Source organism: Megalobrama amblycephala, linkage group LG4, assembly GCF_018812025.1.
Source record: "Megalobrama amblycephala isolate DHTTF-2021 linkage group LG4, ASM1881202v1, whole genome shotgun sequence".
Taxonomy (NCBI): domain Eukaryota; kingdom Metazoa; phylum Chordata; class Actinopteri; order Cypriniformes; family Xenocyprididae; genus Megalobrama; species Megalobrama amblycephala.
Window position 1 is genome coordinate 2,134,440 of NC_063047.1, and position 12,391 is coordinate 2,146,830.

The 12,391-nt window shown below is 35.0% G+C and overlaps 1 protein-coding gene across 1 annotated transcript; it reads left to right on the plus strand.

Annotated features, from left to right (window-relative positions):
• The first annotated feature begins 470 nt into the window (after nt 1-470).
• Nucleotides 471-12,122, plus strand: LOC125266251 (cytosolic phospholipase A2 gamma-like). The gene is made up of 16 exons (XM_048186745.1): nt 471-610; nt 1,066-1,091; nt 1,279-1,390; nt 4,060-4,202; nt 4,306-4,507; nt 5,652-5,763; nt 5,838-5,978; nt 6,167-6,232; nt 6,310-6,354; nt 6,989-7,246; nt 8,275-8,403; nt 9,981-10,022; nt 10,743-10,820; nt 10,885-11,039; nt 11,137-11,302; nt 11,384-12,122. The coding sequence occupies exons 2-16, from the start codon at nt 1,066-1,068 to the stop codon at nt 11,548-11,550; spliced, it is 1,842 nt and encodes a 613-aa protein (XP_048042702.1). The 5' UTR covers nt 471-610; the 3' UTR covers nt 11,551-12,122.
• Nucleotides 12,123-12,391: the final 269 nt, after the last annotated feature.

Consider the following 12,391-nt stretch of genomic DNA (forward strand, 5'->3'; position numbering starts at 1 on the left):
CAGCGATACCACAGAAGAGCCATTTTTGGAATGGAATTTGGTCCTCCAAAATCACCGTCTTAATGCATTTAGCAGCATATTCTTTATATGGAAAAATCGTAACATACAATTTAGCGAGTGTGTTCATATTCTAGGCACATCTGCTTGCCCGTATATATGGATCATTATACTGACTCACATCTATGAATTACTTTCTAGAATATCCCTACATGATAATGTCAATGTGTGTTAAAGAAACAAACATAAATTAAACATCACACAACATTATTAATTTAACATGTGCAAGCATCCCTATCCCTGGTAATGTGTCTGAAGTCTTTTGCCTTTTCTTTGTAAAAAGAGCCTTAGATAAAAATGTTCAATAAGATCAACCTGTTGCCTGCCACAAAAACTAAAACTAAAACTAAAACTAAAAAAAAATTACAAGGAAATATCAAAATGTGGTATTACTGTGAATGATTGTATAATTTATCATTCACAACCTCACCGTCATGATTATGTCTAGACTTGCAGTGTAGTTTCAGAGCCATATAAAGAGCATCTTCTGTCCAGATGTCAAGATAACAGCTGCTGTGGTGTTGCTGGTGAAGATTCAGGATATACAGGAATAGTAAGTATTTACTTTAAGCTTAAAAATATATAATGTCATTTCAGCAATAGCAATGCAGTTAAAAGGTTTCACGGCATTATAAATTCTATGTTTCTGTAATTTGCTTTAAAACCAATTTAAACAGTCAATTATCGTATTTCAATGACAAAGTTTTCAATTTTCTATGCATCAAAATCTGTGTAATGTTCTTTAAATATACAATAAATAATTGTATGTTTGGAACAAACTTTAAGTCAGTTTAATTTAAGTTAAAAGGAAAAAAAAAAAAAAAAAAAACTTTACAGTGCTGCTATTTTGATCCATACATGTTATTTATCTGACTGTATAAGAATAAAAACTAAAGGATGTAAATTTGCATGACGTCCCAAACAATCAGCTGTATTATAGACAGTAATATATATATAATATATATATAATCTCAAATAACAGAAACTGTGGACTCTATTGTTTTACAGATGAGTGCATCCAAACCCCAGGAAAGGTATGTAATCCTGCTCAGATTCATGGAAGCATTAAAATAAGTTTTGTACTATTACTTACACAATTAAATTCTAACTGAGAATAACTGTTCAAAATAAACGGCAGACTTAATTGCATTGAAATCTAGAATATTCAATATCTAAATATCAAATAAGTTAAATTCAGGACTGTTCTGTCTGTCGCTGCAGCGGTGAGGTGCGAATCGAACCCTCTCTGAATAAGAATGAAGCAGAGTTTATAGACGGAAGGAGAAAATCTGTTCTACAAAGCCTGAAGAAGCTTCAGATAAAGTGCAGTCAGGTAAAGCTTCTTATTTTATACTTCATATATCTGAGATGACCTGTGAATGGTGCTGTGGCCGATGAACATCAAATGTTAAGTCACTTCATATTTTAGGGCCCTATGAAATCCGTTTTATTTTTTCCCCAAATTCCGTTTTTTTTTTTTTTTCAGTTTTTTTTTAGACTCCATTTTAATGGTTAAATTAAATTTTAGCAATCATAAAAGTATGTCTAATTAACTGAAATAATGAAACTTATCCAATTTACCAACTATTAAAATTTTAAAAAAAAAAAAAAAAAAAACATTTTTAGGGCCCTATGATATACATTTTATTCTTTCCCCTCAATTTTTTTATTTTTTATTTTTTAAAAGTTTTATTTTTTTATTTGTTTTACCAAATTCTGTTTTGTGTTTTAATTTTCTGGATTCTATTTTAATGGTTTAATTACATTTTGCACTCTGCAGAGCGCATTGTTTGCCAAGTCTTCCAATAATGCAAGATAAGCCATTGCCAACATTTTTCACAGCTGTCTTTTATAGGGTTTGACACTAGTTACGCATCGTGTTTAAAACTAGACAAATTATAAATTGAGTGTTTTATAATTAAAGGAAACACAGGACATATGTGGATTGCTTAATGCATACTCAGGGCTCAATGCTAAGGAGTTTTTTCTGCTGGCCCAGTTGAGCTGGTGGTTAATTTTACTTGCCCTGCCAAAATTTTCACTGGCCCCACAACAAAAAAAAATTATAAAGTAATAGAAAAGAAAATGAGCCTATAAAATAAGCCTAATTATTGTTTTTGTTGTTTTTGATACATGTATCCTTAATAAATAAGGAAAACCAAAAGCTACTAGATTACTCATATTTAAAATGTAAGTAAGTTAAACAGTAATAAAACGAGAACAAATAATCAAAATACAAGTAATGGCACAAATACAACAGATCATAAATGAAATAAATGGTGCTTTTCAGGTTTATGTAGGTTTAAGCAGGAGATTTTCAGCTACAGAAATTGTATTTAATTCTAATTACCTACCGATATTGTAGTTATATAAAATATTCACAGGCAGATTTATGTATTTTATGGCATATTTTTATGTATTTCCCCGGCGTCAAATCAGGCACATATAAATGTCAGGAAACACGACTCCTGGCTGCATGTCCATAATATCCATGGATTAGGTTTATTTGACAAGTTGTAAGAAACACTTTCGAGTCCAACCTTTAGTGTAATTTGTTTTACTCGCATTTTCGCAGTTTCCCCTCTTAAATCCAGTCATGCAGCAGGTTATTTTGCCACTCAGTCCAGCTGAGGGAGCGCGTTCCGGCGGGAAAGTGACGTCGATGCATACCCTCTATTGAAATCGCTTTCATTTTCCCTTTCGAGATTGCAATCACACATGCTGTGTGTATAGAGGGTATGCATGCATCGACGTCACTTTCCCACCGAAAGCACGCTCCCTCAGCTGGACTGAGTGGCAAAAGAACCTGCTGCATGACTGGATTTAACAGGGGAAACTGCGAAAATGCGAGTAAAACTAACGAATTACACTAAAGGTTGGAATTGAATGTGTTACAACTTGTCAAATAAACCTAATCCATGGATACTGACATGCAGCCAGGAGTTGTGTTTCCTGACATTTATATATGTGCCTGATTTCGACGGTGGGGAAATACATAAAGCAAATCTGCCTGTGAATATTTTATATAACTACAATATAGGTAGGTTTAAATCCGCGTAATCACTTATATCAATGTTATATCGTCATTTTGTCCAGCCCTAAAACATATATAGTTTTATAGTATAGTTTTTGTCAGTGTTGTTGTTTATTGAAAAACACCCAATTATGCAGAATATAAGATGGAAAATATTTAATTGATCAGTTGTCAACACAATATATAACAATACAATATACGGTATGATTTTACCTCAAAATGCAACAATTTGACACAAAATGATAACTGCAAATCCACGTTTCTCTGCCTGGAGTCGTTGCTTTATGCAGTTTTTAAATATATACCTCAGGTTTTGTATCAAAGCTATTTGTACAGTCAATCACAAAGCTCTTTCCCGTTTTGGATGTGTTTTGTGTGTTTTTCACGACATTCACGCTGAAAACCAATGCTGCCGCTCAAGGGGTTCGCACACCGGACGCGAAGCTCAGCGCCGCGCTGCGCCGCGACACGTCTTTCAAATTCGAACGCATTGTTTTATATTTTTTCTGAGTCGTAGCTGGGCGCCGCGGACAGGCGCCGAATGTCGCCGCCAGTGTAACAATGCGTTCGAATTTTAAAGACGTGGCGAGGCGCTGAGCTTCGCGTCCGGTGTGCGAGCCCATTCAGTCTTTTGCCACTCAGTGGGCGTGGCCGCAGTCGTAACGGTCGACGGTGACGTCACGTGCATACCCTCTATACTAGGGAGTGTCAGTACTTACTACACATTTCACAAGATTGGATATTTGACAGTGATGCTCAGGAACTGCAAACTATTCACCATTGTCCTATCAGCCATCTCTCCTGACTCTCTTTACATGGTGAGTGAGATCTGATGAACTACAAAGTAACAGGCTCCTGCTAGCAAACAAAAATATGTTCTAAGAATCTTTTATTCTTTCTGTTAGCTGGGCTCTTACTTTAAAAATAAGGTGGATAATCTAATGCTTTGAATGGTGTGTGTGTTTCAGGATGAGGTGCCAAACATTGCCTTACTGGGTTCTGGAGGAGGACAACGAGCCATGGTGGGATTGCTGGGATCCCTGGTTCAGCTCCAGAAAACAGGTCTTCTGGACTCCATCCTTTATCTGAGCGGAGTCTCTGGATCCACCTGGTATGAACACTGAGAAACACACACACATACACACACACACACACACACACACACACACACAGGTTGAATGCCAAAAATAAGAGCATATATTCTTCCTCTGAAGGTGTATGGCCTCCGTATATCAGGAACCAGACTGGTCCACCAAACTAGAGACTGTGAAAAACAAGATCATCAAGAGACTCAGCGGTCCTGAAGTCAGCTGGAAAGAAGCATTTGCCAAACTGAAAAAATATTATTATGGGAAAGACCACTTCAGTCTGACTGACATCTGGGCAGTGATGGTCATCACGTCATATGTGAAAGAGGTCTGTAAATAGCCTATTCGTGACCCGGGACAGATCTAGAAAATTATTTATAGGATGGCACGAGGACTATGAGGAGTGACAACACCAAAGCAAGCAGTTATTCATATTTCTTGTGGATTTATGGACATTTGAGTATATTAATATGCAAAACAGTTGCATTCCTTTAGAGGGACCACAAAGTAATCATCTTACTTTAAAAAATAAAAATCAAATAACAGACATTTTCTATTAAGCATATCAATTTATTCTAAACATCTCTGATCTTATAGGGATAGGTCTAGACTACTACATAGAGAATATAACACAAAATTAATACACAGATAGGTGATAAAATTAACATGATGTTATGAATAATGAATCCACTGAAATAAGACTTATGTGATTTATTAACAATATGTATAATATTAAGTAAATCAAGTCAAATTTGCGCTTTTCACAATACACATATCGTTTTAAAGCAGCTCGTCGGAAGTAAGACCAAGTTCTTCAGGGGTTGTGTGAAGAGGAAAAAAAAAAACAGGAAATAAATATTTCTCGAAACTACTCAGGGAAAAGTAGCATTTTTACAGAGAACATGTTATTGATATCTTGCAGTTTACTAAGTGATTTAAAAGCGGTCCACTGAATCGGGTGTATTGTGTATTGACTCACTAAAAAGAACCGGTTCATAAGAGTCATTTGTTCATGAATTGGTCTATGCACATGTTGCTCCCTCTGTGTGTTTTTGACTCACTACAAAGAACAGTTTCATAAGAGTGATTTGTACGTAAATTGTTAATAAAATCTGGCTTACATCGACTATATCTGAAAATACAGACAGTGTAAAGCATATTCACTCGTTTGAACCAACATCAGAGATAAAACTGACATGAAAAGTAAAATCTCCAAAATGACTTTTGTACTTCAGCAGTCATATTTCTTTATCTCAAGCATGAATGAAATGATGAAATTTACTAATTTTCTCAGTAAAATTCTCTTTATAAAGTCTCTCACTGCATAAATGTAAAGATACTTGAGGCTTTGAGTCAAGAGGACTGTTGTTGCACATGTTTTAAGTTGAACTTGTTGGTGATTGAAGAAATTGAATGTATTTGTCCCCGGTCTCTACAATAACATGAAGCTGTGAATACTGTGTTCTCTGTAGATCGACGAACACACACTCACAGAGCAGTGGAGCCAGCAGAGTAAAGACGGTAAAGTCCCGTTTCCCATCTACACCGTGATCGACAAGAAGTGCAAACAACGCAATATCGGAGGTCTGTGTTTGTCTGAAAGAGAGAGAGATAATGTGTTTGTTTCAGCTGTTATATAGACGTGTTTCTGTCTGCAGACCCCTGGTTTGAGATCACTCCTCATGAAGCAGGTTATTCTCTCACTGGAGCGTTTGTGGACGCCTCCAACTTTGGCAGCAAGTTTCACAAAGGCTCCAAGAAAAATCAGCAGGATGAATTTGACATGCTGTACCTGCAAGGTAACAAACTCTTAAAGGGGAGTTTAATATTTGTAATATCAGTTTATATTCTACATCGCACACTGTACAAAATTTACCTAAATTTCAGGTCTGTATTAGCTTATTGCGTAATAATATGTGCTATTTATGTTGTGTTAGGGTGTTATGTTGTACCTGTGTCCAGTGTTTTACTGTCTGTTTTTCTGCAGCTCTATGCGGAAGCGCTTTAGCTGATGAAGTGGAGATTAAGAAACTTCTCTGGCAAAAGATAAAAGGTTCTGACCTTAATTTGACTTAAGTTTACCAGTTATTTAATTACCATCCATTTGATTTTTTTGTTTTTGTTTTTCAGATTTCTTTCAACACAAGGAAACAATACTTAAGGACATGGGAAAGGGTAAAGCATTTCTTAAGTTTTAAAACTATTTAACAGCCCTGATTTGATGTTTTTAAAGAAGTCTCTTCTTCCCATGAGGCATATCTGATCAAAAATATAGCAAAAACAGTAATAATGTGAAATATTACTACAACCTAAAATAACTGTTTTCTATGTGAATATTTAGTAAAGTGTAATTTATTCCTGTGATCAAAGCTGAATTTTCAGCATCATTACTCCAGTCTTCAGTGTCACATGATCCTTCAGAAATCATTCTAATATGATGATTTGCTGCTAAAGAAACATTTATGATTATTATCAATGTTGAAATGACACATGATACTTTTTCAGGATTTTTGATGAATAGAAAGTTCAACAGAACAGCATTTATTTGAACAAGAAATCTTTATAAATGTCTTTACTGTCACTTGATTAATTTAATGTGTCTTTGTTGAATAAATTTATTTTTACCTTACCCCAAACTTTTGAATAGTAGTGCATCAACAGTTTCCACAAAAATACGAAGCAGCAAAACTGTTTTCAACATCAATAATAATCAGAAATGTTTCTTGAGCAGCAAATCAACATATTCGAATGATTTCTGAAGGATCATGTGACACTGAAGTGATGCTGAAAATGTAAATTTAATCTATAGAACCGCATGAGAGGAGACTGGAAGCATTGGCAAGAGAGAGCGGAACAGGGTCGGAAGAAGTCTTTGCAGCGGGATTCAAACCCGGGACGCGAGAAGTGCTACTGCACCCTCTATCAGAGCGCAGACAACAAGATCCAAACGCTCCAGCTACAGAAGAGTGTTACCAGGTGCTCATGAACCTCGTGGACATGAATCTCTCTGTTTTGACTGGCAAAGATCCTTCTGCTTTTGATGAATCCATCAGGACATCACTGAACGGTAACAAGCCACTGATTGGTCTGTATGTCCATCACAGCCTTGTGTTCACGTCTTAAAGTTTTAGGGCCCATTTGCACCAGGGATGATAACTAGATATAGTTCTAAAATCGCTCTAAATATAAAAGAATAGCAGAGTCCACACCACAACTGTAACGGCGCAGAGAAACAATATCATTGGAATCACTTTCAGAATGATTTTTTCCAGCTGATGAACAATAGAAACATTGACAGCCAATCAGAATCCATCCTGCTTAAAGAGCTCAAGCATTTAAAGTGACAGATGACAAAACTGCATCTTGTGCTTAAAGGGTTAGTTCACCTAAAAATATTAATATTAATATCAAGATTAATATTTTGTAAATAAAGTAAATAACAATTACCCTCAATTAGTTTCTTTCTTTTGTACATAAAAGATGATATTTGAAAGATTGTGTGTAACTAAACATTTGATGGACATTGACTTCCATAGGAAAAAAAAAATATATATATATATAGTCAGTGGGGTCCATCAACAGTTTGGTTACAGACATTCTTCATCTTCTTTTGTGTTCAAAATAATGAAATTCATACAGGTTTAGAACAAGAATTTTCATTTTTGGGTGAACTAACCCTTTAATAAACAGAATGATATTGTGGATTGGTGTGGACGATGTGAACGCTAAAATAGTTATCGTTATAGTTCGTTATATAGTTCGTTATAACGATACGTAATAGTATCGTTATAACGGGCCTTTGAGACAGATTTGAGAAGGAAACTTAAAAAAAAAAAAAAATGAAATACTGTAAAAACACAAAAGGCCATATTTCATATCATATCTGTGTTTAAAATGTGTCATTTGTAAGTTTCGCTTTGGATAAAAGCATCTGTTTATGATTAAATGTAATTTAAAAAAATGTATTAGTCAATTTTTGCTCTTTGGCAAAATTTTAAAACAATTATGAAAAATCAAACCAAACCAAAAAAAAAAAAAAAAGATACACATACTAGAATAAGAACTCACTAATGTACATGTCCCGTCTTTTTACAGACCTCTCTGGAGGCAAAATTCGTGTGGAAAGCCTGAGAATTTCTGATAAAAAAGCAGAAAAACTGAATATGAAGAGTTACACCATGGATGTAATCAACAATTTTAGAGGTCGGATTGGTTGGCCATTTGGTAGGTTGAACTGTTTCTAATATCCATCCATTCTCCACACCACTTTTCTAGAGTTGTGGGGATGCTGATTTACACCTTAGTGTACCTTAGTGTTACCAAAATTTCCATCTATTATTTTAACAAACTAATAAACGTAATGTGATGCATATTTGTCAGTCACACATCAATAAAACAGATCAGAACCTGTTTCAACCTGGTTATTGTGAATTAAGAAAAAAACACTTTAGCACTATTATAGAAAACTGATTCATTCATGTACGACTGACAAATATGCATTACATTAAGTTTATTAGTTTGTGTTAAAACTGTATAATTCAAATGGATGGAAATTTTAAATGCAATTTTTGATTTTATAGCAAGATTGATACGTATACCACTGTACATTTAATATTTTAGATATTTAAGATTCAAGATTCAGATATTTTTATCCTCTAGTTCTTTTGAAAACCAGTTAGTTCTATTAAAAGACAAAATACTTGTCTGACCCTGTAATGAAACATGTAGTCAAGAAGTCTATACAGCCAACATTGTTCTCGATAAGAACTCAAAATCAAAACTACACTGTCAAAATGAACAAAATAACAAGGGAATATATTACAAATCCAACTGTCAAACCGTGTTTTTGCCTTGCCCCAAATCACTGTCGTAAACCTATAATAATCAGCCTATTTATATTTAAGCTGTTGATATGGATTTTGCATGAAACTGCTTACTTCTGTGTTTATGTCTATCTATAAATAAATGAAAGAAGTTCAGGCTACTATATGCAGTGGAAGGTGTCATAATAGCTTGAATCCACGACAAATGAACATTGAAACTAAATGAGTTTACAAGCAAAAAGTGAAAGAGAGAGAACCAGTAATAAAACATGAATCAACATAATTAGAGTAGCAGTTCTTTCTTAAGTTCAGAAAACAATCTTTATGCTGGTAACAATCTCTAAACCAGTTTTGAGTATTTGCCTATAAATATCCTTACTTGCGCTATATTCCAGATAGATCATATTTTAGATTTTTCTCACCTCCTTCTAGGAAATAACGTCTGGAACGCCACTCAAAGTCAGCCATTTTGCGTGAACTCGGGGTACATCGATCAACCCCGACCTCAGCGACATGTGTCATTTTGAGTCAATTCCAAGATGTTGTGTCCTGACGCCAATGGATATGAATGTAAAAACAAACTTTAACATTAGACATTAAGTTTGTGTAATGTTACCTTCATTTTGCTTTTCGTCAGCAGTTTTCAAAGCGATTTTATGTCATTTTTATTCTATTTTGCCATAATCAACACAAATACGCAATATGCTCTCATTGTGTCATGTGGTCAACATGTGAATGTGACGTATGAGTGACTGGAACTCACTGAGGTCTGAAGTGGGACATTTCATTTCATCCAACCTCATCTGGAACGCAGCATGAGTTATAGTTTCCACGATTATCTTTTAATTTTAAAAATGTATTACAGTATCTATTTGGCAATCTTTTAAAACAATTATGAAAATCAAACCATGAAACAAAAAAGATGCATACTAGAATAAGAAGAACTCACTAACATGTACATGTCCCGTCTTTTTACAGAGCTCTCTGGAGGCCAAAGTCATGTGGAGTTTCCACGGTTAAGTAAGCACCAATCAGAGGCTGCATTTTCATGATGTCATCATGTAGACTTCTTACAAAGTATTTTACAGTATTTTAAAAATACAAAACACTAAAGTATAAAGTGATACAAAACACTAAAGTATAAAGTGATACAAAACACAAAGCCATTTTCATCAACCCTATCAAATACAAAAATATTATTTTGTATTTGAAATACATGTATCAAATACTGCCCATCCCTGTATATGTATAATATATATATAAAATTGATATAAGTGATTACTCGGATTTAAACCTAACTACATTGTATTTATATAAAGCATATAATGCATTTCCCCGGCATCGAAATCAGGCACATATAAATGTCAGGAAACACGACTCCTGGCTGCATGTCAATATCCATGGATTAGGTTTATTTGACATGTCATAAAGAACACTTTCGAGCCCAACCTTTAGTGTAATCGTTTGTTTTACTCGCGTTTTCGCAGTTCCCCCTATTAAATCCAGTCACGCAGCAGGTTCTTCTGCCACTCAGTCCAGCTGAGGGAGCGCGTTCCGGTCAATGCATACCCTCTATAGTAATTAACAAGACACAGCTGAACTCAAACACTAATCAATCTGTAACCAAGGAGACAAACAAGTGGCAGGAAACTTATGCTTCAACCACTAGAAGGCCAAAAGAACTATTTACTCAGCCTGAAAACTGAAGACCTTAATTAATAAGAGTGCATTTGTTTTCAGGTGCTTGGACGAGCATTATTAAATGCATGAATCACTGGACCTGGGGCAGGAATTATAACTTCCTCCACGACATGACAGGTAAGAACAGACCTGCTGACTGGAAATTCTGTGTGAATAATATAATAATGCTGTGATCCCTCAGGTGAAGCAGTGCCCTCCACTCTTCAGGAAACTGAGACGAGAGACTATGAAGATGCCGGACTGTTGCTGAACTCACCCTACTTCTCAGTGCTGAGAAAAGAGAGAGACATCGACCTCATCATTTCACTGGATTTCAGTGAGGGTGATCCTTTCATGGTATTATACACATTTTTCATTCTCTACAGTTTCACTCAAAAGAAAATGTTAGTGATTTAAAAAAAATAAGAGCAATTGTGATGCTTTTCCACTGCAGACAGTGAAGGAAGCTGCCAAGATGTGCAAGGAACTAAACATCCCTTTCCCTGAGGTCAACATTCCCAGTGAGGACTTACAGAAACCGAAGGACTTCTATGTGTTCAAAGGCAAAAACACTCCAACTGTGATCCACATCCCTCTCTTTAATATGGTCAACTGTGGAGGCAAGTTAAAGTCTTACAATGTCCTGAATAAAACTGAAATATCAACTGTGTTCTGATTTAAGTGTGTTCATGTTTCTTCAGATAAAATTGAGGCCAAGAGGAAAAGTTATAAGACCTTTCAAGGTCCTTACAGCGCTGAGATGATCACTGATCTCATGGAGGTCGCTGGAAAAAACATCACAAACAACAGAGGAAAACTGGTGGAGCAGATCCGTGCGGCCGTTGGGCAAAAAGGATCCAGGCGTTAATGTTTAAAATCTGAATATAGACTAAACTGATTTGCATATCAGCAGTGTTGGGGGAAACGCATTATAAGTAACATGAGTTATGTAATCAGATTACTTTTTTTCAAGTAACTAGTAAAGTAATGCATTACTTTTAAATGTGCATTGTAATATCTGAGTTACTTTTTCAAATAAGTAGCACAAGTTACTTTGTTATTTATTATTTATTATTATTATTTATTATTATTATATACGCCTCTCCTGTCGCCATGTTGAGAGGATGTGTGGAACGTAACACATTACTTTCCTTAAAAAGTAACTAAGTAATGCAATAGTGACTTTTTATGGCGGTAATGCGTTCATTTCCAAAGTAACTTTCCCCAACACTGCATATCAGTCATTTTAATTTATTTTTAATTTATTTCAGTCAGTTTAATTTATTTTTCTGTCAGCATTTTTTTTCTTCTGCAAAATGCTTTTTTTCCTGCTAATTCTGTTTAATATGTTTCTGCATGTTTCAATGTTTCATCATTATGCCAGCTGATTATAATAAAACAGAGTTTTGGTCCTGAATGCTGACTGGTCAATTCAGAGTTTCATCATTTTCCCCCCCCCCTGGTATTTTGGACATACAGTATTTAAAATGGGTTCTTATTAATTCCAAAAGGGTTAGGATTTTGGTTTCCCTAAACACAGTGTGATAATTAAATTTCCAAGAAATTTCTTCCATGCCCTTAACAGTTAAATACACTAAAAAAGTTAAGTATTTGCATCTATTTGATTTTAGTTTAGTAATCATATTTTCAAAAATGCATCTACTGTATTTGATTCCTTATAATCAGTATAAACCAGCCCATTTGTGAAA

Excerpts from the sequence above, each read along its gene's own strand:
- LOC125266251 (XM_048186745.1), top strand. The coding sequence starts at position 1,066 with ATGAGTGCATCCAAACCCCAGGAAAG. Across the intron at positions 1,092-1,278 it reads GCATCCAAACCCCAGGAAAG|CGGTGAGGTGCGAATCGAAC; the intron begins GTATGTAATCCT and ends CTGTCGCTGCAG. Across the intron at positions 10,821-10,884 it reads CTTCCTCCACGACATGACAG|GTGAAGCAGTGCCCTCCACT; the intron begins GTAAGAACAGAC and ends GTGATCCCTCAG.